This window comes from Boleophthalmus pectinirostris, unplaced genomic scaffold, assembly GCF_026225935.1.
Source record: "Boleophthalmus pectinirostris isolate CB_2022bp ecotype Guang Dong unplaced genomic scaffold, ASM2622593v1 HiC_scaffold_14, whole genome shotgun sequence".
NCBI classification, from domain to species: Eukaryota; Metazoa; Chordata; class Actinopteri; order Gobiiformes; family Gobiidae; genus Boleophthalmus; species Boleophthalmus pectinirostris.
In genome coordinates this window covers 30,278,078-30,304,319 of record NW_026571047.1, presented here as the reverse complement: position 1 = coordinate 30,304,319, position 26,242 = coordinate 30,278,078, and the positions used below count along the sequence as shown (strand labels likewise).

The 26,242-nt window shown below is 40.4% G+C and overlaps 1 protein-coding gene across 1 annotated transcript in view; it reads right to left on the bottom strand.

Moving 5' to 3' along the window:
- Positions 1-4,853: 4,853 nt before the first annotated feature.
- Positions 4,854-26,242, bottom strand: part of polr3a (polymerase (RNA) III (DNA directed) polypeptide A) — a 224,469-nt gene continuing 203,080 nt past the window's right edge. Inside the window, exons 29-31 of the mRNA XM_055150075.1 lie at positions 19,485-19,616; positions 17,845-17,977; positions 4,854-7,765 (exon numbers count right to left, since the gene is read on the bottom strand). Of these exons, the coding sequence (XP_055006050.1) occupies positions 7,617-7,765; positions 17,845-17,977; positions 19,485-19,616 (414 nt within the window). The 3' untranslated portion in view covers positions 4,854-7,616. The remainder of the gene's footprint in view (positions 7,766-17,844; positions 17,978-19,484; positions 19,617-26,242) is intronic.

The following is a 26,242-nucleotide window of genomic DNA, read 5'->3' as shown; positions in this document are numbered from 1 at the left end:
CACCCAAGTTCTACCAGACAGTCATCTCCGGTGTCCTCTTCAACGCTGTGACCTGCTGGAGGAAGACTGAAGGTGAAGGCCGGGGTTTGGGTGGAAAAGCTGGTGAGGAAAGCAGGATCTGTCGTGGAAAACCCACCTAGACCAAGGAAGAACATGCAAACTCCACACACAAAAGCCTGGACAATCTGGGAACCAAATCCAGAACCTTCTAAACCACAGTTTACCAACAGTTACCAACCTCTATGGAGACAAGTTTGGCAAGTTACAAGTCAGATCTGTTCACAAACTCATTTTTCATTCAGCAATTTAAAGGGATAGTTCAGTTTTTTTTTACATGAATCTGTGTGTCATCCCTGTCAGCAGTGTGATGCATCCACACTGACTTTACCTCCGAAAGCGTCCGGTGAGCCGAGATCCTGGCCGGTTTTAGTGCTGAGGAAAGTAGTTCGGCAAGTTGTCTGGGGACAGTCTAATAAAGCGTTTTTCTTCTCAAAACAACATGTGTTAAAAAGAGTGATACATTTGCACCACAAAACCTCCGTCCTCTAAAAAATCAGACCTCATAATCGCTTGGTGCTATTTTCTCTCCGTACGTATCACTGCGCACTGCCGCCAGGTGACAGCAGCGCCTGTTTCACTTTGTTTACTGCTCGGAATGTCAGCAACAACATGTCTGATTACGACACCGATGATGAAGAAATTGATTTTAGCACAGAGCCGATGGGAGATCTGTTTGAACCCGAATATACAGTTGTTACAGGGAAACAGTGAAATTTGTGCGGAGATTCAGACAGACTTTTGTTGTTACAGCCCGGAAAATCGCAAGTTCGCACCATTTTTTAGATACATAGTTATGTATCTTATACAAGCTTATATACGTATCACACTAGCTCTGACATTAGGTCTCTCGCGTCGCAACGTCACCGGTCTCAACAAGTAAACACCGAACAACTGAAGAAAATGATTGATCCGTGCGCGGCTGTCACCTGGCGGAGTGATACGCATGGAGAGAAAATAGCGCCAAGTGATTATGAGGTCTGACTTTTTAGAGGACGGAGGTTTTGTGGTGCAAATGTATCACTCTTTTTAACACATGTTGTTTTGAGAAGAAAAACGCTTTATTAGACTGTCCCCAGACAACTTGCCGAACTACTTTCCTCAGCACCAAAACCGGCCAGGATCTCGGCTCACCGGACGCTTTCGGAGGTAAAGTCAGTGTGGATGCATCACACTGCTGACAGGGATGACACACAGATTCATGTCAAAAAACCTGAACTATCCCTTTAAAAAGAAGCTCGCAATAAAATTAAAAGTTTTTTCCACAGAATCACAAAGTTGTTTCCGTCTAAAAATAGTCAGTAAATTAGCTGCAAAACTTTAAACTTTTGTCCAGCTCAAACTTTCGCCGAAGGCAGTAGAGGTGCAGAGGCACAACAGGGCCGCTCGCGTGTGTAATTGTACGGAGCTAAATGTGTGTAATCAGCTCCAGTCTGTATCACACTGATCTGTTCTGGGATCATCACAGCCCACACACACGGCACAGTAAACACGCTCCACACGCCCTCGCCGCTGCAGACGACTCCGAGGCTCCACAAAGAAAACCAAAAACACACTGATACTTTGCAAAGGGGGACCAGAATTTCACTAATGACGCACTAATGTGAGTCAGTATAGTCACATTTTCTTTGTGTTTTGGTCATTTTTTAAGCAGCTTTTCTGTATTTTACCGAAACAAATGACAATGTACGCCTTTTTTTAATGTTGGCAGGGATCAGGTTGGTCAAAAATAGAGACACATTAGATATTTCTTGAGACGAATCACTGGTTTTGTATAAATCTGCAGTGACAGGAGACACGGCTCAAAACTGAGACTGTCTTGGGTAAATACAGACGTTTGGTCACTTTGCAGCTGGTGTCAGTGCTCTGTCTGAATCTCTGTTACTCAAGTTAAACTGTAATCTGAGCTTTGTTTTAATTACGGATGTAACGATATCCAAGGCTACGTTCAGACTGCAGGGCTTAACGCTCAATTCCGATTTTTTTGTGAAATCCGATGTTTTTGCGAGGTCGTTCACATTTCCAATTAAATGCAACTTGTATGTGACTCCAGTGTGAACATTAAACGGCCCAAAAGTGTCCCACATGTGACACTGGAGACACGACGACGTCAACCGCAGCGAGCGTCTCTGTGTTTACAGAAGTTGTCCAAACATGGACGCAGCATCGAGCACCTGGAGATTTTAAAGTTCCTCCTCGGAGGAGATTGAGAAGGAGAAGGACGAGGTTTTTGGTCGTGGTGTTTTTGTGGGCAGCGGCAGCGACGTCCGTTGAAAGGAACGTGTGGATGTGGAGACGGAGCCAAGAGTGGTGAGTGGTGATGTGCTTCACTTCAGTGACATGGAGTTCATTATTCAATAGTTTCAATTTTCGCCTACTTCAGTGCAGAATAGTGACGTTTGTGTCTTGTTGATAACGTGTAGGTGGATGAATGAGCTTTGACCGTTCAGACTGAAGTCACATGTCAAAAGATCAGATATGTATCAGTTTCATGAGCACATATCCAAGTGTCCTGGGTCACATTTGAAAAAAATTGGATCTGTGTCGTTCAGACTGAAGTGACCCAAATCCGATTTTTTGGCCCCTATGCTCCTGTATCTGATCTTTTAATGACAGTCTGAACGACACAGATCAGATTTTTTCAAATGCGACTCAGTCCACTTGGATATGTGCTCCTGAAACCGATACATATCTGATCTTTTGACATGTGACTTCAGTCTGAACGGTCAAAGCGCATTCATCCACCTACACGTTATCAACAAGCCACAAACGTCACTATTCTGCGCTGAAGTCGACGGAAACTGAAGAAAGCCACAATCACAGCGGACGACAATGCAAGGGAATTTTCAGGCTGTGAAGTGTTAGTGTGTGTGTGCCTTGCGTCTAGGGTGACCAGATATTCAAAACAAAAAACTGGGACACACCCGGGTTGGGATCGTCGTAATAATAAAATTGTGAAAAGAGCATTTACACTGTCCTTTCTCTACTCACACGTCAGTATTTAATCTGAAGGACTTCTGTTGTTGCTTTTTTTTTTTTTTTTTTTTTGCCTTATGCTCATTTTCAATCATGGCTTTATATATTTTAGCTAAAAGAAAAAGACAGATTTTGGCCTCTTTATTGTTCGTGTGTAACAAATTGATCAAAAATAGAGACACCTGGGACATTTCTTGTATAAAACTGGGACAAATCAGGACAGGCGACACAGGATCAAAACTGGGACTGTCCTGGGTAAATAGGGACGTCTGGTCACCCTATTTGTGTCACCATAGTAACTGCTGCAAATTCCACCACAGACCTTTATGCAGAACAACCCGGGCATGATGCGAAGTATAAATAACTACATGTAACATCCATGCATCAATCCATATTCTTCCGCTTATCCGGGGCTAGATTGTGGGGGCATCAGTCTAAGCAGGGACTCCCACACTTCCTACACCCCAGACGCTTCCTCCAGGGGGACCCCGAGGTGTTCCCAGGTCAGCCCAGAGACACAGTCCCTCCAGCGTGTCCTGGGTTTTCCTCGGAGCCTCCTCCCGGTGGGACAAGCCCGGAACACCTCTCCAGGGAGGCGTCCGGGAGGCTTCAGGAACAGACGCCCGAGCCTCAGCTGCTCCTCTCGACGTGAAGGAGCAGCGGCTCTACTCCGAGCTCTTCCCGTGTGACTGAGCTCCTCACCCTGTCTCTAAGGGAGCGGCCAGCCACCCTGCGGAGGAAACTCATTTCAGCCGCTTGTATACGCCATCTTGTACTTTCGGTCACTACCCAGAGCTCATGACCAGAAGTGATAGAAGGAACGACGAGTGACCGGTAAATCGAGAGCTTTGCCTCAGGGTCTTGTTCACGAAATATAACATTTGTATTGAAAATCACTGAAGAAAGAGTGTTCAAAACAAAACAAAACATGTCTTCTAGTTTGTTACAGGAGGTAAAAAAAAAATTAACTTTCATTTAAACTTAACTATTTACATTACAGTGATCCCTCGCTATATCGCGCTTCACCTATCGCGGCCTCGCTGCTTCGCGGAATTTTTTACAGTGCTTTATTTTTTACAGTGAATCCTGATTGGCTTAGGGGCGTTACTGTTGTCTAGAAGTGAAAAAGGTTTATATTGGTTTTTCATTACACCCATGCCAACAGTTTTTCGTTTCTGTACATTCTGCCAAATTCAGCGCGCGGCACAAGAATGGGACCCTTTGATGTGTCGTTCATTGCAGTTCTCAAATATAATTGAAGGTGGGATGTCAGTTTATAAAAATCTTCTTGCTCAGAAAAAGAAAGAGGCCAACAACTACCCATAACGATGTTCTTCTCTCGGAGAAAGACCCCTGCGCAGCCTTCAGTAGAAAAAGACGCTACAGCGCAAACGGAGTCAGGACGAAGAGCTGGAGGGACTATGAAATACACGAGTGACAATGTTTCCTACCTTGTATTCATTACTATATAAAAATATTGTTTTACAACACCGTTCTTTAAACTATTATAGTTATTTGTAAGAAAACGTTAATATTTCTATTTCTTTAACACATGTTGGGCCTGAAAAGAGGTTTTATTTTTTGTTTCATTCTGCAGTTCAGTATTGCATTGTAAAATCACAGTAAAAAATAAAGCTGACTACTTCGCGGATTTCACCTATTGCGGGTTATTTTTGGAACGTATCCCCCGCGATAAACGAGGGTTCACTGTATTTCAATTACAGGTTATAACAAAAACCTTGAAAAACACACATTTCTACTGTGACTGGGCTCGCCTCTTCACGGATCTGACTTCTACCGTAAAGACGCACGATGTAACTTTTTCTTCTAGGGGATCTACCACTGCCTTGTTCCGACGGATAGTTATTGCTTTGCTTGAAATGTTCCGCAGTATGGCATTAAACTTTGCGATCTTGCATGTATTCAGTATTATATTTATCATTTTAGCCATAAAAACATACATTCTTACTGTGAGCGGGCTTGCCTCTCCACAGATCTGACTTGTAAAGTGTTCTTCTGCTCATACAAGTTTAATGCTGTACTGTAGAACATTCCAGGCAAAGCGATGCATCTCCATGGAAACGACAGATGACACCAGAAAAGTTACAAAGTGCATCTTTAACTACACAGATTATATGACATTATATACACAAACATAACTCTTTTAATTCAGAATTTATTACATTAAATACACAAAAACAAAATAAACACACGTCTCCCGCAAATGTCTGAAGGAGTCATTTTTTTCACAGGTCAAAGGCGAATCCGAAAATGCAAAACGAAACAATTAAACAAGGCCGACGTCGTTATTTTACGCTAATAATTTCCGCCTGAATTCAAACAGAGCTTTTGTACGGACATAATCTTTTATCAGGGAACCCTAATGGAGCCTAAACGAAGCGGTGAAAAGCCTTGTGGGTAATTAAACTGTTAGAAGTGATTATTACAGTCTGTTAGACGCTGGCGTTTTCCAATTCAAATTAAATCCATTGCAAAAACAAGATATCTGCATGTTGTGACTTGAAATCTGTCATTCTGAGTGGTTTTAGTTCAGTTTATTTACTTATAATTTATGTATTAGGGTCGTCAAAAATGTCAAAAATCAGATGCTAATCAATACTAAAACTAAAATTAGAGCAGGTATCGATACTGTCGGGATTACACAGATATAAAACTACACTTGCCATGTTTACTTGAGAATTTTAATTCCGAATACAAATGAATTCCGCTTTAAAAAGACCATGTAAACACTTAATTCCTAATGAAAATGATGATTCGGAATTAAACTTATTTTAGAAGTTAGTGGGTGGTTTATGCCGATTTTAAAGCCGAATTAATTTATTCCGATTGATTCGATCATGTAAACTTAGTGCCTCTGCTCAATTTCATTTCTCTCCAGCGACTAGGTCAGGAATCTGGATACACTAGAAGGTTCGCAAAAATCTCGGAAATGCGAGTTCGGGCACCAGCCAATCAGCGGAGAGTCATATATACTGTGTTGCGATTGGTGGTGCGATTCCCGAGATCGAGGATTTAAAGCCGGAACAAAGAGAATGTTCGGTGAATTTTATCGAGGGGAAAGACGTTATTGTCCTTCTTCCTACGGGATTTGGCGCATTACGACACATCACAACGAAATAGCGGCGATTGGTTAAATTAAAAAAAATTACCCGCCTACTGTCGAGCGAACGAATCCCTAATGCTGCGAAGTCAGAATGAAGAATCTGCCAAGTAAACATTTATTCTTCTTAAAAATAATCCCGGTCGTTCAGCGCGTGCTCGTTGTGTCGCCATTCTGACGCGATCCCGACGATCCGGCTCCACCAGTCCTGGCATCGGACTTTCATTGTATTTTGGATTTGTGAGCGGGATGCGGGAGTGGACTGAGGTAGAACAGCCTCACACTCAGTTTGTCTTCTTCCTCCTTCTCCCCCTCAGCCGACAGACGTAAAGCGTGATGAGACAATTCTCCAGCTGCTGCGCAATTATCATCGGAACGACAGCCGAAAAAAGTTTGGATCGTGTTTGTGTCGGTGGCGTAACGACAAACTGAGATGATAGAAAAGCCAGTAGCAGCTGAAGTGTGTGTTTTCTTCTGGTCGACGAAAATATGCTGAGCAGAATTAAATAAAGACGATTTAACATGTTTTCCATGTAAACTTCATTTCAGAATTATTATGTCCATGTAAACATGTAATATTTTAATTCCAAACTATTTCATTCGGAATTAAAAACATTGTGTAAACGTGGCCTCGGTAATATAAAAGAAAGTACATCGATTTAATGTTGAAAAACACATTCTATTGTCTAAAGACAAGAAAGTATTTTTTATCACGGTGGTATCGGAATCAGAATCATGTCCATCCCTTAGTATCAAAATTGAGTTGATACTAGTAGGTATGCACAATTATGATGGTTAATTTGGTCCTGTTTTAATATGATTTAAATCAAAATAAATGTTCTTCTAATTAGATAAAGGTTTTGTAAGTGCTAATTTTGGAAGATAAATTTGATGAAAATAAATGAATGTTGAATAAATGAAGTTGAAATAAAAAGTAAGATTAAGTTTGTAAATGAATTATAGATTAATTCAAAATTAAAGACATAGTATGTAACTTTCTGGAGGTGGCACCTGTCACCAGCACGTCTCCATGGAAATAGAAAATTAAAACCACACTTTGGAATATTCTCCATTGAAATAGTGGCAATAGATTGCCAAAAAAACTAAATTTCCACAGAAACAACCTCTCATATGTAGCCTTCCCTGAGACCAAATAAGAGTCAGATTTGTAACACATAATGAAAAAACATGCTCTTATTTTTGTATATTTTAGGGCAGAGTTACATCCTATTGCTTTAATATTAAATGGGCAATTTGTTTTTACTTTTTTTGCAGTGCTCTCATTGTTTTAATAGTGCTGTCAAATAATAAAATTATTAATACAAATGAATTTAAACAAAAAATTAATAAATTCTTTACTCTTTTATACTGATTTCAAGTCATTTGGCCGATGTAGATATTCATGTTTTTCATATTTTGTTTCGGTGAGTTTTTTCAGTCTGTACAGTGAGGCTGGCAGCTGCTACGTGAGCAGAGACACGTGGAAGTCTGGGCTGTCGAACAGAAGGGGGCGCTGTGGAGGAGACGAGTTCTTGTCGGCTTTGTGCAGGAGTTTGAACAGTCCGGTGCCGATGTTCATTGGGATGCCCATGATGATGCATTCAGAGACGCCTGGGACAAAAGAGAAATACAGACAAGTTAGATAATTGTGCAAAAAATATAAATAAAATTAAATAAAATTAAAAATAAAATAAATAAATAAAAACACACACAAAATAAAACAAAATATATATAAAAAAAAAATATAAAAATATAAAAATATATAAAAAAATACAATAAAGTAAAATAAATTAAAAAACAACCAATGGTCAAATTTGTGGTGATATTGGTCAGTAGTTCCCAACACTTTCTGTCTTGATGACCCTTTAAATGTTTTCTCACACTTCAGGGACCCAGAGAAGTGATTATTTACTGGGATTATTTATTACTATTAAAACTTTTTTACTATATTTTAGATTTTTATATTGAAATGCTAGTCAACTGCACCTTTAAAAACACAGTGTGAAACACACAGAACGCCGTAGTTGCATGAAAGAGATACTAAAATTCCATGACTTTTCCAGGCCTGGAAAATTACATTTTCAATTTCAAGACTTTACCAGGATTTCCATGACCGTGGGAACCCTGTGTTTTGTTTCATATTAGTCTGTCTATATCGCCAAACCTCAAAATGCTCTGTTCCACCTTGTGATGTCATGAAGCGGTAGTTTTCAAGTTAACAGCTCCTTTTAACTTTTAGTTCAGTAGAGTTTGGCAGGGCTAAAATCATCCAAATGATTCTAGGGAAGGTGTGTGGAGTTTAAAAACACAGTGGAATGCTTCTACCACATGACATCACAAGGTGGAACAGTGTTTTGTGTTTGAGAGATGAACTCAGCTTAAATACGCAAGATTTGTGTGTGAAATATGTGAGAATGAAACAAAACACAACTCCAGGTCTGTTTATGATGAAGAAACATTAGAACAGATCAGAAAACAGTATAACATGGGCCTTTTAAAATGAACATTTAAACTTCAGAATACAGTTTCTGTTCTGGTATCACCTCTGAGAAAGTGACATTTAAGAAAAAATAATACACGTGAAAACAAAAAGAGGATTTAATAAATGAGTGTTTTTAATCCTGAGTATCACTGTTTTCTCCGCGGACACAGAGCAGATGTCTGGGCTCTGACAGTTTTAATTAAACACACTTAATTTAACGAGGAGGGCACACTCTGTTATGTTCTGAAAAACTGAAGGAAGAGAGGAAAATATGTGAGTGAGACTGAAGCGTTTGTCCAAGAACAAAGTGTATTTAGGAAGAAATACCTGTTTTCTAGAATCTGTGTATCATTTGTTTTTCAATATAAAACCAAAAGTAAGAAGACGAAAAAACAACTGTTTTCTTCATTATTTGTCTCCAAAACCAAAATGAAAAAACAGATAAAGAATCAATTTTTCAGTTTTCGATTTTGTGTTTAAATGAAGAATGGAAAAAACGGATAACAACCGTTTCCCGTTTACGTGATTTCGTGACTGCGATGCCGAAATTTTGCACCACATACGGACTGAACCAGGACTGATCCAGGTCCAGGACCAGAGCGGGACTGAAACCGGGACCAGGCTGGGACCAGACCGAGACTGAGATCAGAACTGAGACCGGGGCCAGAGCGGAACTGAGACCAAGACCAGGCTGGGACCAGAGCGGGACCGGAGCGGGACCGGAGCAAACTCCGAGCTTTGACTCCAAACCTCCGCAGGGTTCCAGCCTCAGCTTCGAGCCCCGGCCCTCTCGTGGGCTCTGAGCCTCCGGTCTGGTCTCAGTCTGGTCCCAGTCTGGTCCCGACCTGGTCTCTGTCTCAGTCCCGCTCTGGTCCCGGTCTCAGTTCTGATCCCGGCCTGGTCTCTGTCTCAGTCTCGGTCTCCAGTCTCAGTTCTGATCTCAGTCTCAGTCTGTCCCGGCCTGGTGTCTGTCTCAGTCTTGGTCTGGTCCCAGTCTCAGTCAGTCTCGTCTCAGTCTCGTCTGGCCAGTCTCAGTTCTGATCTGGTCTCGTCTCAGTCTCGGTCTGTCTCAGTCTGATCTCAGTCTCAGTCTGGTCTCTGTCTCAGTCTGTCAGTCTCAGTCTCTCAGTCTCAGGTCCCTGGTCTCTCCCGGTCTCTGGTCAGTCTGTCGTCTCACTCTCGCTCCTGGTCTGGTCTGGTCTCAGTCTCAGTCTGTCCCAGCCTGGTCTCTGTCTCAGTCTCGGTTTGGTCCCAGTCTCAGTTCTGATCTCAGTCTCAGTCTGGTCCCGGTCTGGTCTTGGTCTGTCTCAGTCTGTCTCTGTCTCAGTCTGGTCCCGGTCTGGTCTGGTCTTGGTCTTGTCTGTCTCAGTCTCAGTCGGTCTGGTCTGGTCTGGTCTGGTCTCAGTCTCGCTCTGGTCCCGGTCTGGTCTTGGTCTGGTCTCAGTCTCAGTCTGGTCCCGGCCTGGTGTCTGTCTCAGTCTCGGTTTGGTCCCAGTCTCAGTTCTGATCTCAGTCTCAGTCTGGTCCCGGTCTGGTCTTGGTCTGGTCTCAGTCTCAGTCTGGTCCCGGTCTGGTCTTGGTCTGGTCTCAGTCTCGCTCTGGTCCCGGTCTGGTCCCGGTCTGGTCTTGGTCTGGTCTCAGTCTCGCTCTGGTCCCGGTCTGGTCCCAGGCCTGGTTCAGTCCATATGTGGTGCAAAATTTCGGCATCGCAGTCACGAAATCACGTAAACAGGAAACGGCCATTATCCGTTTTTTCCATTCTTCATTTAAGCACAAAATCAAAAACAGTGCAGCTTTAAAGAATGGAGAGAAACTACTTTACCTTTTACTGGATCTATACCTTTGCTAATAATAGTCTGGTGTTTTTTTTGTTTTTTTTTAGTAAAAGGGAGTGTTATAACTCGTCAGATGCCGGATTGATTTGAGTTTCGATTTTGTGAGTGGAGCTGCACACGTAATCAATGCAGGATGTGTCTGAACATTTCGCTCCTTTACTTGACGGTTTTCAGACGAATATTTGAAGATAATTGGCTGAAGTGTCAGTGGAGCGGGGAGAGCTGAGAGATCAAACTTCGCCCAATATAGACCAGAGAAAAGCACAGACGTCAAGCCCATTCATATACGCACTCATCCGCTTCCTCTAATATATTTTCAAAAACAAAATTGTCCATATTACCGTATTTTTCGGACTATAAATTGCACTTTTTTCATGGTTTGTGTGTTTCCTGCGACTTATATATTAAAATGTTGACAATGAAGTGTGGAGAGGTTCTAGTCTTGTGTGTGAGTATCTGCTGCTCCTGTTCCTCCTGTACCACTGTCACTTGGCTCTACTGCACATGTCTCCTGCAGAAAGAGCCTCTGTCCTGTCTGTATCATGTCAGTCGATCGCACCGTTACTTCTACTTCTACTACAGATTGAAACAAACTTATAAAGACACTGAGGAGACTGAACAGAAATTCCCCCAAAAAGAAAATCAGATTTTGCAGATTACAAACTGCAAGTGACGAAATCTGCAGCTGAAAACGATAATCGAGCAGCAGAAAGAAAGTTTGGAGTGAGAGGGAAACTTGTGACACCGGGAGGATGAACCATGAAACTTTCCTGAAGTCACTGGATGGACGGACAATTCTAACTGGAACTGATGCTGAGTCTGACGACAGCGACACAGAAGAGGAAGCGGCGCTCTGTTTACCATATTTTCTGGGCTATTAGTCGCGCTTTTAAGCCTCTAACCCCATCAAAAAACGGCCGCGCTCTCCGCAAGCCAGAGCGCCCTATACATGAATCCACTCGGGTGTCCCAGCACGACTTCAGTAAACTACAAAGCCGCAGAACACGCAAACACACACGGAGCAGACAGCGACCGCACAGCGAAACACACCCACAGACACACTCATCACTCCACGCCGACGAGGAACGGAACGGAGGAACGAACCGAAAAAGCGAGTGCAATGTGCCGCTTCTAGACACGACTGAACAACTGAGTCACTGCGAACACGCCGACAATCCGTTGGTCCCAGACAGCACCTCCCTACACGCCACAACTGAACAAAGCCCAGAGTCACCGTGAACGAACAAACAAACAAAACCACTCACCCATCACACTGTTGTGTTTCCTTTAAAGTCCAGTGCGGTTTATTTGTGAAAAAAGTTAGAAAATAGACCATTTAATGACAGTGCGTCTTGATAACCCAGAGCGACTAATAGCCCCTAAAATACAGTACCTCCAGAGGTTGAGGCCGAGTTGTTCAGAAGTGACACAGAGGATGAAGAATTGAATGGATTTAGTGATTTGGAGTGAGATGGAGAGTTTGTTAAACTTGTTCTGTTCTGTTGTTTATGTTATAGTTTATCTGAAGAACTGTTCATATGTGACGTTAACAGTCTGTTGTTCTCTCTTCTATTGTTTTTACTACAACTTGATTTTCAAAAGGAAATGTCGGTTCCTGGTCTCTGGTTTTATAAAATAAATTTACCCCAAAAAGTGTGACTTATATATGTTTTTTTCTTCTTCATTACATATTTTTTGGCGGGTGCGACTTATACTCTGGAGCAACTTATAGTCCGAACAATACAGTACTGTTCAAATATGATAAAATATGTCACTGGTTTGAGCTAAACTAAAACTAAACCACAAAACTGCCCTGTGATTGGTCCAATGAGTCAAACTGCAGAAGGAAAGTAATATTCTACTTTAAATTTTTTTTTCTTTTATATTTTTTACTCTTGTTTTTTCGTTCTGAACTCATATATTTAATAAAAAATTTAACTCATAATCCTACTTTTACATGTTTTTTGATGCAGACTCACAGTTCAATAAGCCCAGAAACTGTAAACAGGTAGGAGTGTTAGTTTCAGAGTAGTTTCAGTGTAGTTTCAGTGTAGTTAGCTCCTCCTGCAGACAGATATAAGGAAGTGTCCACCAGAGTCTGACCAGAACTGAAGAAGCAGCTTGGATGAACTTAGAAACGTATTCGACCAAAATAAACCTTTGTCCAGTTGACAAATAGAGTTTCTTCTTCTGCTTTTATGCTCATGACGCTTGTATTGATCACAGGCTTCTGAAAATGTCTGAAAGCCCAAGAAAAAAATACAAAATGGATTTAAATAGCACAATCTTCATCATACACATACAGGCAGAACACCCCCAGCAATAGACAGAAACGCTTCTTCCAGTGTTTCTCTGTGTTCAGTACAAAACGTCCTTCGGTGTCTGTAGGTTTAAATGAAATGTAATGTTCCACCTCCAGCTCCTGTAAGTGCCATTTATAATGAACAGAGAGCACATGACACTTCCACACGTCTACAGTCCTCGAACACGTGTCACACTTTCATTCACCTCTTTCAACAATAAACTTATTTTTTATGCACAGCTTCAGCTTAAAAGGGCGACATACAACAGACAGTTTTAATAGAGACCTGCAGGTATTAGGGTATGTTTGGCATGGATTTTAAAGAGATAAAATCTTTTTTTTTTAAATTTACTATTACGTTATTTTATGATCTGTGTTATAATGTTGTTTCTTCATCACAAACAGAGCTGGAGCTAGAGCTGCTTGATAATGGAAAAAATCATTATCACGATTATTTTGGTAAATGTTAAAATCACGATTATTCAAAGGACAATTTTTTTAGTTACACGATGATTCAGTATTCCCCTCTCTCTCAAAAAAACAAACAAACAAAAACAACAACATTTTGTTATTGACAATTTACGCAAAACGTTCAAATTGAAAATAATACCTTAAAGCAGTTTTGCAATGTATAAAACATAAAATATACTTTGAAGATGAAATAAGGTATACAACAACATCAATGTATCCAAAATAAATTATATATCCAGCTGTTCTAAAAAATATATATATATACTTATTTATATTTAAAAAAATATCCCAAAATAAACTTTATCTTTAGCTTTATCATTTCTATTTGATCATATGAGTGTGGAGCTCTTCTCAAACTGAAGTTTTTAAACTAAATACACCTACACTAGATTCATTTGGATAATTTCAGGCCTGGAATTGCAAATCTCTACTGAACAAAAGGTAAAACGTAGCTGTTAACTTCAAAACTACCGCTTCATGACATCACAAGGTGGAACAGAGCATTCAGAACTTTGGAAATGTGGATATAATCAAATGTACCTCAAACATGTGCGAATGAAACAAAACACAACTCCAGGTTTGTTTTTGATGAGACAACAACATTATAACATGTCTTAAAGCTCAAGAGTAAATTTTGCATAATATAAAACCTTTAAAAGACAGTAAACAACTAAATAATTTACACCTGATGCCCTTTCAACAATCAGCTTGGCCTTAGGGGGGAACACTGGAGTATGGCCCTGTGTGTGGCTTCTTTATACAGGTGTTCCGAGATATAAAAATGTCAGAAAAAGCATCGGTTTCATTGTAATAAAAATATTTCAGCAACAAATTGGGCACATTTCTGTCAGTTCATGAATCACAGAATGTCCCGGACAGATTCTAAAAATTAAAACTTAATGGTACAATATTGGAAAACGAAAAGTTCCTTGTCGTCTTACACATGTACAACATTTTTGGCTCTAGTTTAAGGCTGTATTCACTTCTACAAAACTGCATACACTAAATTGGAACTAAAATAAGACTAGAAGAAGTGCAAAAGCTGTGAATACCAAGTGCGTGGATCAAATGACAAATGCAAAAAACTACAAATGTGTTTAATCCGTGTATTATTTGTTCATTTGTTTTTCAATATAAAAGCAAAAATAACAAAACGAAAAAAAAAAAAAACTCTTTTCTTCATTATCTGTCTCCAAAACCAAAATGACAAAACAGATAACAATTAGTTTTTTCAGTTTTCGATTTTGTGTTTAAATGAAAAATGGAAAAAACGGATAACGGCCGTTTCCCATTTACGTGACTTCCGTGACTGCGATGACGGACTGAACCAGGACTGATCCAGGTCCGGGACCAGACCGGAACCAGAGCAGACTCCGAGCTTTGACTCCGAGCTTTGACTCCGAGCTTTGACTCCGAGCTTCGACTCCGAGCTTTGACTCCGAGCTTTGACTCCGAGCTTTGACTCCGAGCTTCCGAGCTTCGACTCCGAGCTTCGACTCCGAGCTTCGACTCCGAGCTTCGACTCCGAGCTTCGACTCCGAGCTTCGACTCCGATCCTTCGTGGGGTCCGAGCCTCAGCTTCGAGCTCCGACCCTGCCGTGGGCTCTGAGCCTCCGGTCTGGTCCTGGTCTTGTACCGGTCTGGTCCCGGACCTGGATCAGTCCTGGTTCAGTCCGTATGCGGTGCAAAAGTCCAACATCGCAGTTTAAGTCACGGAAATGGGAAATGGTTGTTATCCGTTTTTTCCATTTTTCATTTAAACACAAAATCATAAACTGAAAAAACAAATCGTTATCTGTTTTTTCATTTTGGTTTTGGAGACAAATAATGAAGAACACAGTTGTTTTTTTCATTTTCTTATTTTTGGTTTTATATTGAAAAACGAATGAACGAATGATACAGAGATTGTGTTTATTTGTCCAAAACCACAAGATTTGACAAAACTACAAAGATAATTGGATCTTGAGCTGATTTCAGAAGGCGTTTTTGACAAGCGGATTAACAAATCAGAGAGACGCGTGCTCCGTTCACATCTAAAATAAACATTCCTGCTTACAAGTAAAAAAAGAATAAAAAAACAACCTAAAGGATTCAGAAACAGCGTGGATTTTTACAGAATCAACAGTCAAAGCCCCAAACTTTTCTTATTCCATGTAAAAGAAGTTATATATAATTTGTTCTGAATGTTCCAAGAGTTTTGGAGAGGAGATGTTTTCCGCATTTGAGAAACACATTATATAAAATAGCAGCTGTGGTTGGATCGTGTAAAATTTTTGGTTTTTCACGCTCTTTGGTCCGATTCAAAACCTTCTGGATTCAAACAGAATGTAGACGGAACGGCTGGTCAGGCAACAAATTGATCTAAAAGTCTAAAACGAAGATGCAGGACAGATAAATTGTGAAGAGTTTTAAGCGTTTTATAGTAAATTTAATCTAAGGTGTACATGTATGTTCAACAGGACACATAGGGATGGGCATTCGATGAAATTTTCTTAATCGATCGTCGGAAGAATTAACGATCGATTATCGATTAATCATTAACGTTTTTATATTAAAATGATTATCAGTATTATTACTATCTGCACTACTAATCTGCATAAATAAATTCAACTTTACGACATATAAACCGTAACGACTCTAGAGCCACATCAGCCCGTTTGACATTATAATGTGTTTAATTCAGTTTTGTTCAACTCTCACAGAAACAAAACTTAAAACCGCATCACTAATTTGCATAAACTCAACGAAGATAAAACTACAGCTCTTGTGTCGCTGATGCAGTCAGTTTCTGTCGGATTAAAAGACATGACTCAGGTGAATACAGGTTAGTGTGAACATATTTGCGTTTGTCAAAACCAGGACACCGTACGGGGGGAGGGAGGTGGGGACTCGTCATCGACATTGAGCGACTCTCACCTGGTAAAACTTTTTCCCACTGGACACTGAAACATATGTGCTGCTTTGTTCACTGTGCACATGGACTCACACTTGTCCCGAACGCAATGGAAAGCGTGGAATTTCTTGTACAAATCATCGTTAAATACACATTTGTGCTTCGGTTCGTTACAGACTGACCCACTGTTTGTGTCTCGCTCCTTCTGATGCAGAGACACATGTACACACCTGTTTGGTCACTCAACGCTACGCACAGCAACCTGCATTCGGTTTGTCAATTTAAATTAACGTAATCGATGAAATTCTTAATGATCAATTATCGATTAATCGATTAATCATGCCCATCCCTAAGGACACATGAGGAACACTGTTTATCAAGCAAAGAAGTTAAATTATGGAACAGTTGCCACAATGAGTTATTCAAAATAACTTTTAAGAGAAAAGTAATGGATAAATATTTGAAAGAATAACAACAGTAAAGAGAATTTTGTTCTAATTAGAATAACTGTTGATTTTTTAAATTATTATGACGTCGTAAAATGTTGTATTAAGGTCGTATTAATTTTGTAGGTGAATGTCTATTAACGTGCTGTAGTTGGAGGTGAGGATCGGCCCAGTAAGCTTTAGCTTCTGCCTACACCTGGTCAATCACTTATGACAGGTGGGCAAACTACGTACATATGTGGCCCTTTAATCTTTTTAATATGGCCCTCCAGAATTGAATAATAATAATAATAATGATAATTTTCAGTGTTTTAAAAGTTAATTCAATAAATAGTTAATACCGTGGGACACATATTTTGTTATAATGTTTTTGTAATGACTTTCAGTTGTGGGATATTTCAATTTCTACGTATCTCATGTTATTTTTTTCTCTTATGAGGTGGATTACCAAAACACTCCATCCATCTTCTCCTGGTCCGGCCCTTCCGTCAAATTTTAGAATCCTTTGTGGCCCATGAGTCAAAAAGTTTTCCCACCCCTGACTTATGACTTACTATTTGTTTTGATTGTTCCACATATTGAATTTTACGGGCATCAGACTGAATATAATGTTTGTAGACTGTAATAAGTAAAAAATTGACCAAATAAAAACAAACAAACATTCCAACCAGTCTGGAATGCAGCAAGTGCGCAGTTGTTGCTTTGGCCTCTGAAAAGTTGCGAAAAACCATTATTTCCCCAAAGACTAGGAAGACCTCAGGTGGGTCGCAAGAATTTTTTTTTTAAATCTCCACTCCTCACTTTTTCGGCAGCACAAACCAGTTTTCTGTGGGAAACAATGATCACTGTTTTTCATTGTTTAAAACTTGAGTAAAACTAATTGTTCAGAGAGACACGATCACTCAGTCAACAATAAAATATCCTCATTAATGTTCAACAATGGTCACAAATTTATTTTTTTTATTTATGAATAAATGTCTATTGACTTGGGTCACGAAGGTTTGTGACTTTTAAAATATGGGTCACCAGAAAAAATGTTTGGGAAACACTTAAAAACTCATCACGGTGAATAAATCGAAGGCTCTGAATGCACAAGGTAAGTGAGGAATAACTTTGGACCACTGCAAACTGTTTTAAATGAACCAGTTCTGTTTTTCATGTTTTAAGACTGTAAAAATCAAGTAGAGAGCATTTAATTTATTCCATTTGATACATGATTACAGAAACAGTGATAATAATGAGAAAGTAAAAGTGTATTTACCACAGACTGAGTCCTTTTGGCCGAAGTAGGCGGCGTCGAAAAGGTGATCCGCGGTTTTCTCAAAGGACGCCAGCATGAGCACGCTCTCCTTCATTTTGGCCAAACCGAATCTGGTGATGCCCAAAATCTCCCCCTGCACAAACGACAAAGATTCTGTGGTTTACTTCAATTACACATGAAGAGGTGAGGGATTCTGTATCAGCTACGAGATACGAGATAATACTGGAGTAGTGATTTTAGGACTATTCAAATACGGACTTAGACTTAGACAAACTTTATTGATCCACAAGGGAAATTACTTGGAGTCAATTTTGCTTAATATAGACCAGGCATGTCCAAACTATGGCCCGTGGGCCAAATGCGGCCCTAAGACAATTTTTTCTTGGCCCTCAGGCTTCCAGGAGAACTGGCCCAAATTACCTTGCATCAATGAAAAATTTACTTTTTATTGCAAGTTTTTTGAGAATGTGATAGAAATTTAGATTGTGAAAAGATTTCTTTCAATCTATCTTTGTGTAAATGAATGTGATTTCTACCTGAAACCCAGACCAGTCATTAACATGTGTAAAGGTTCATCAGGCACAACTGTCTCCGCCTTCAGGAAGCCTTTTGTTGTCCTCAACTGTATGTTATTTTAGTACCACCCTCTGAAACCAAAGTCACTCTGCTTTGATATGTATGTATCTTGTATTTCTGTATAAATACTCAGAGCTCAAATGCTCTGGAGAGGGAGATGGGAAGAGACGGGAGGAGACAGGGGTGAGAGGCTGTTGGGCTTTGGCCGAAACAGGCCTAGGCCCTGTCCATATCTGCTGTAACAAGAATAAACCTTGGTCTATATTCCAAAAACTCATCGGGCTTCGCAAATGGATTCATTATTTATCTTCAAGAGATATATAATTTTTGCCACAACAAGAATCTACCTTGATAGAGCTAATATTTAATATTTAGTGTGTGGCTTTAAGGATCTTAGCATGAATAAAGGACTGATGGCTCATTCTAATGTGTTAAACATGCACATATTTCAAGCCAATGATGTTCATTTTGTCTTCTTATATACTTTAACTTCTTAGGTTCTTTTTAAAGACATTGCAGTAAAGTGTGTTTACCTTGTTGACATGTTTCGGCTGCTGCATCTTCAGAAGTGTCCCCGGTGTTGGTGGTGACGTGTCGTATATCAGATGTTGTTTCTTCCTGTAGGCGTGGTCAGACCTGATGGACCTGCAGGTCGCTCAGACTGACCACGCCTCCCGTCGCCCGGTGTCTCTGGAGAAGGGTGTTCCAGGTGTTAATGCTGTCCGTGCCTCGTTTCCTGATTTCAATGGATCAAGGATCAACGCTGGATCAAGGAGGCCATTGAAATCAGGAAACGAGGCACGGACAGCATTAACCGTGACGACGGAGCGTTCCTCCTTTCACACACCTGGGACACCCTCCTCCAGAGACACCGGGCGACGGGAGGCGTGGTCAGTCTGAGCGACCTGCAGGTCCGTCAGGCTGACCACGCTACAGGAAGTAACAACAGCTGATATACGACACGTCACCACCAACACCGGGGACAGTTCTGAAGATGCAGCAGCCGAAACACGTCAACAAGGTAAATACACTTTACCCCACTAGCCACGTTTTGTATATTGTACCTTGTAGGACATGAGGTCGGCGAGCAGCATCACGTGTCTGCGGTCGATGCTCATCCCGTGATTCACCATCGTGTACTGGATCTCATTGATGATGGTGGAGCGCGCGGCTTCAATCCCCAAAGTCTTCTCCACCTGGAAGAGAAATACAGGTTAACAAATATAATTAAGAACATGGGAGATGGGAGTTTGGACTGAAGTGTATTGAAATAAAGTTGATATTGTGACCGATGGGGATGGGGTGAGACACAGTTTCTACAAGACGAAACGTAACAAGATTTGGTCCACGAGAACGAGGCAAAAAGAGATTTTCCGGACTATTGAACGTGCCTGAATAGAAGCTGCATCAACTAAATTTTAAACCTGTACATCTGTAGGCTGCAACTGAATATAAACCGCAGGTGTCCACGTCTCTAAGAACGTTTTCAAGTTCGAGCCGTCTGCTTTTATCCCCTCTGAAGCTTTTGTCGTCTTTTTGCGTCGAGTCAGTTCGTCACGCTGCCGTCGCCAACGTCTCAACATCGACTCACTGATGCCGAGTTCACGTGCAGCAGCTCTGTTTCCTTCTTTAATAAAATTGTGCCAAAGAAAAAAGAGATTCACACTGGCGTTCTTTGAAGCTTCCAAATTTTTATTTTAATGACACCACAATGTGACATTTCGGGTCAAGCCATTTTTCACACTTGTTTGACATGTCAATTTTTGCCTTTGGACCCAATTCACAGCTTTTATTGGACGTGCATGAACGCATGACACAATTTCTAGATGAGACATGTCACTAGATTTGGTCCACGAGATTGAGATAAAATGAGATTTTGATACAATTTTTAATAAATAAATTGTGCCATTTCACTGTTTTTGCTTTATTTAATAGGTCAGGTTGATTTATTCGTACCCGTAGATAAATTCGTTTTGCAGATTTGAGCGGCTGGTTCCACATTTCACATTTCATTCATCCACATTATGCACAATAAACACGGATAAAAACACTATTACAGAATAAAGTGTTGAAGTGCTCCAGTGCAGAGTAGGTTTGTTCCATAAACAATTAGTTAAATTCATCCATCACGCTTGGCTAAAAACCCAATAAATATTAAGTATATAAAAAACACACAATTTTTCCAAGACAACGTACTAAAATTAATAGATAAATAGATTACAATTTATTCATAAGTACGACAGCAGCTGGAACAAAACTCCTTTTAAAACGATTCATTCTAGATCTTGGTTCTAAAAGCCTCTGACCAAAGGGAAGCAGCTGAGACTCTTGAGTTTAGTAAATGCTGCACGTCTTTTTAAAATAATCTGGGACATTGCCTGTAAGTGTCTTGAGTACAGAGAGTCCAGGCGGCTCTGAGGACGGACAATCACCTCACTCGCCCATTTTCGCTGCCAAACCATGAGACCAGTGAAAAAATTAAAACTGATTCTCTAAACATTTTATAGAACAGTGTCAGTAGTACATGGTAAAAGGACAATTTCCTCTGGTGGCTTCTTTTACCAGATTTTCCGCACTATTTGGCGCTCTGGATTATATGATGCAGTGTCATTAAATGGTCTATTTTCAAACTTTTTTCACAAATAAACTGCACCGGACTATAAAGGAATCACAACAGTGTGATGGGTGAGTGGTTTTGTTTGTTTGTTCGTTCACGGTGACTCTGGGCTTTGTTCAGTTGTGGCGTGTAGGGAGGTGCTGTCTGGATTGTCGGCGTGTTCGCAGTGACTCAGTTGTTCAGTCGTGTCTAGAAGTGGCACATTGCACTCGCTTTTTTCGGTTCGTTCCTCCGTTCCGTTCCTCGTCGGCGTGGAGTGATGAGTGTGTCTGTGGGTGTTTTTCGCTGTGCGGTCGCTGTCTGCTCCGTGGTGCGGCTTTGTAGTTTACTGAAGTCGTGCTGGGACACAAGTGGATTTGTGTATAGGCGAGTTTCATTGTTGACAAAAGCGCGCGTTGCATGCTGGGAATTATTTTGGTCGGCAGCAAGAAACACTAATTCAACATGACGGACAGAGTGAGAAAGCACGTAAAGGGTATTGATCCCGGTTATTTATCCACTCTAACGGCAGAGGACCCAAGACCATTTGACCAGAAATTGGTCATAAGCATCGACGGACGACAAATCACCCTTTTCAACCCCGACAAAAGGTGGACCAAACCAAATTTCTGGTCAGAATTGCCAACTACCTGGACAAATATTCACTTCGGCGATATCCACAATGACTTGATGGAAACTCCTGGGCCATTCACAGCAGAAAAGATGAAAACCTCTGTGGGTTTTTCGGAAGGTTCAATGCGTGTCCTAAAAAGAAGCACAGGAGATGGAGAATCCGAGAAAACAGGCCACTTTATTTCAGCATTTCCATTGAGAGAGATTCAAGTTGATTACCAAGTACAACTGCCACCCCGGACGACGTCTCTGACCAACTCAAAATCAGGGGTAGCTTTATACTACATCTTGACAAAACATTAACTTGTTGATTTAGCATATACAGCAAGAAAATGAACAATACTGCTGACCCAGTGCACCTTATCATGGGTGGGAACATGCCACGGGGTCCACATATGTCAGTTTTTCTGCTTCGTGGCATCTCAAAGTCCAGAAAAACATGTTCTTTATGGCACTCTAAGTACAGAAAAAAACATGTTATATAGACCTATAGATAGTCATACGTGTTTTCCACCCTGTTGTCATTCCAAAGTCCATAATATTGAGTAAATTAACATGACCAACACTTAATTTCCCACACCTCCAAGAGTCTCAATGTGTTGTTGAACGTTGAGTCCACGGTTTGTTAGGATCTTCTACGTTTGAAAGTCGTTTAATTCACCGTTAGCGGTTCTTTTCACTCAGAATACGAAAAAGACATTTTCCTTCTTCCGTGCTTCTATTTGTGCATCCGATAATGCAGCAGGAATTTATCATTATCAGGGATAAATACACGAGGTTACGCACTGTGTTTGACCGCTACCGTGTTTCTTGCCTCCGACCAAAATATTTCCCAGCATGCAACGCGGGCTTTTAATAACAATGATGTCAGCTCAAACTCGCCCATAGGGTGGTGTGGATTCCGGGTGCACAGTAGTTTTTTGATGGGGTTGGAGGCTTATGAGCGTGCCCTATTTTGCGGAAAATACGGTACACAGAGCATGCAATTATTGTCAAAACTCAATTTTGAATCAATGAATGTTCCAAGATACTTATAAGAGTCCACACACTCAACTGACTGTCACTTTATATATGTGACGTCGCTTTCGAAAGACAATGATCATATCCTTCGTTTTGGATACATTTAGGTGCAGCCAAGACTCTCTGACCATTTCACGAAGTCATCAACAATTGGCCTCATGTTGGTTTTTATTTTTCTGAAGCAAGCTCACAATGACAGAATCATCATAATATAGTTTTGCTGTCACTGTAGCACTACTTTTTTGAATTGCAGCTTCTCCAGAGGACGTATTCAGCAAAGTAAGCCCCTTTTTGTCCAAGGCAAATGTAAAAACATGAAGGACAAAAACTCATTTTCCTCATGTGTGCCTCTTGTGCCTCTTCTTCTTCTTCTTATGACAATTTCTCTCACAACATCTTGTCCCGATCCTAGTAGCCCATGTTCACTATTCAGAGCTCAAATGACAGTTTTGGTTATAAATGAGACAAAATTAGGTCAGTGTGACTCAAAGAAAAGTAGTACATGTGCAGCAGAAGATAAAAGCCACTGTGTTGATCTTTCATGGAGACGACTCATGCAGCCAAACCTTCTTCTCAAAGCCTGATCTAGTTTCAAATATATTTATTGAGAAGACAGTTTGAATTCGTACACTGATGCTGATGTAGATTTTGCTTCATTTTAACAAAAAAGGAGCAGGACAAGACATAATACTAAATCAGTACAAGAGCTTATAAATATACAAACTCAAATAAAATCCTTCCCTGCATCTTATCAACGCTCTGACTTCTGAAGTCTCACATTTTTTCATGGTTTGAGTGTTTCCTGCGACTTATATATTAAAATGTTCACAGTGAAGTGTGGAGAGGTCTTAGTCTTGTGTGTGAGTATCTGCTGCTCCTGTTCCTCCTGTACCACTGTCACTTGGCTCTACTGCACATGTCTCCTGCAGAAAGAGCCTCTGTCCTGTCTGTATCATGTCAGTCGATCGCACCGTTACTTCTGCACCACTGAACAATTTAACATTTAAACAAACTTATAAAGACACTGAGAAGACTGAACACAAATGCCCCCAGAAAGAAAATCAGATGTTGCAGATTACAAACTGCAAGTAGAGAAATCTGCAGCCAAAAACGATAATCGAGCAGCAGAGAGAAAGTTTGGAGTGAGAGAGAAACTTGTGACACTGGGAGGATGCACCATGAAACTTTCCTGAAGTCACTGGATGGATGGACAAAGTCTGGACTTCAGAGACACAGAAACCATCCTGTCGGGATTCAGAAAGACCCGAATAATTCTAACTGGAACTGATGCTGAGTCTGACGACAGCGACACAGAAGAGGAAGCGGCGCTCTGTTTACCTCCGGAGGTCGTGGAGCTGCTCAGAAGTGACACCGAGGATGAAGAATTGAATGGATTCAGTGATTTGGAGTGAGATGGAGAGTTTGTTAAACTTGTTCTGTTCTGTTGTTTATGTTATAGTTTATCTGAAGAACTGTTCATATGTGACGTTAACAGTCTGTTGTTCTCTCTTCTATTGTTTTGACTAGAACTTGACTTTCATATGACGTACATATGTATTGTTCTTCTTCATTTGGATGGGAGACTCCTGGGAAAACTAACAAACGTGTTTATGTGTCTGTAGGCAAGACACTTCAGCCACATTGCCTAGTGTGAATGTTGTGTGTGCGTGTGGGTGGTGGTTGGAAGAGCTGATGTCACAGATTGGCAACCTTGAATCCCCAGGACAGCTGCAATAACACAATAAGTAGCTTACAATAGTGGTATTAAGTGAATTTATAATAACAGTTAAGTGAGTCTGAGTGTCTAGAAAAGTGCTTCACGAGTCTAATGCATTATTATTATTATTATGTGTCATCTCGGGTCTAAAGAGCCGAGACCAAACCAGTGATTACAGAAATATTCACACTTATTCATAATTCGGAAGTGTTTGTGTTCAATATAAATCGGTCTTATGTTTCATTCATAAATAATGAGGAAAACTCTGTTCAGGCCTAAACCTGCTTAGCATCCCAGATCAGCTTTGACATGGGACCACCTGCCTCTATATTTGTTCCATCTAATCCCCCTCAAATGTTAAACAGCAGGTACCAGGCAAAGCTGTGTTTACTACAGAAAACAAACAGCCACCTGCCGCTTCATTTGGGAGAGGAAAGTAGCTTAACCGAAAACAAAATGCTGCTTGTCTGTCATTAAGTGTGGGAAATAAACGATTATTTTTACTATACAAAAAGCAATTTCAGTACTGAGGAAAAGGTTTGATCCTAATACAGATTTTGACACCACGACGATAATTAAAATACTCTTTTACTGGACTTTAACACAACATGACAGTAGCTTAGGGTTGTCTAATTGACACTAAAACTAATATGGGAACTAAATCCAAATTTTTCGCAGGTATCGATACTAAAATAGGCCAATTTGCGGGATAGAAATGAAGCTTTCCTGAATATTTTAGAATGATCTTGAACTGTAGCAGAACAAGTATAAAAGCACATAGAAAGTACCGTATTTATCAGACTATAAGGCGCACTTAAAATCCTTAAATTTACTCAAAAATCGACAGTGTGCCTTATAATCTGGTGCGCCTTATGTATTAATTCTGGTTGTGTTTCCTGACCTCGAACCGATTTTATGTGGTACACGGCGCTCAAAAATCTGCCCAAATGTTTTAGTATTTTTTTCAGAGCTTATAGTTTATGCAAATGAGCCATGTGATTCTATGTTTCGTTTCTGTAAAACATAAACAAATGTGCGCAAAGCTGCATTAAACACATTATTACTCAATGTATATTTGAGTCGTCCTCGTAGGCAATAAAAAAACAAAATTTAATTATCGGCCCACATTCACATTCATACAGGATATCCCCAGGTTTGACTACCCCAAATTTAAGAGCTTTTTAAAGACCTTTTTAAATTGCTTAAATGAAAATTAAGACCAACAACGCACCCATTATGCAGGCGAAAAACACCAGATCCAATTCTAATAATGACCAACTAACTACTGCATCTAGAATCTAAGAGCCGCTGTGGATTAAACCGACACTTCTCCATGATCCATCCAATGTCTTCCTCGACTCTACTGATGTTTACTCATTGCCGCCGGGCCACAAACCAAAGTATCATTTGCGCATACTCCAAATTAGATGTTCATTCATGTTAAGTTATTTCACGTTGTTGTTGAGTATATATTAAAAAAAAAACAAAAAGGTTAATGAAATTTTAGATCTTTATGAAAAAAATAAGACTTGAACAACATAACGTAAGACATTTTAAGGCCTTAATTTAGGAACCTGAAATTTGAGACCTTTTCAAGACTTTTCTGCCAGTGGATCGTGGACTCCTGGGCTAAGGGATCAAGTGTCGTCCGTTTGTTTGTCTTAATGCGCCTTATAATCCAGTGCACCTAATGTGTGAAAATAGACGAGAGAATTTTACATGCGCCTTGTAATCTGGTGCGCTTTATAGTCCGAAAAATACGGTTCTGTGATTTAATGCTGAAAATCACATTCTACTGTCTAAAGAAAGAGTGTTTTTACTATCATCGTGGTATTAGATTCAGTATTGAAATCAAG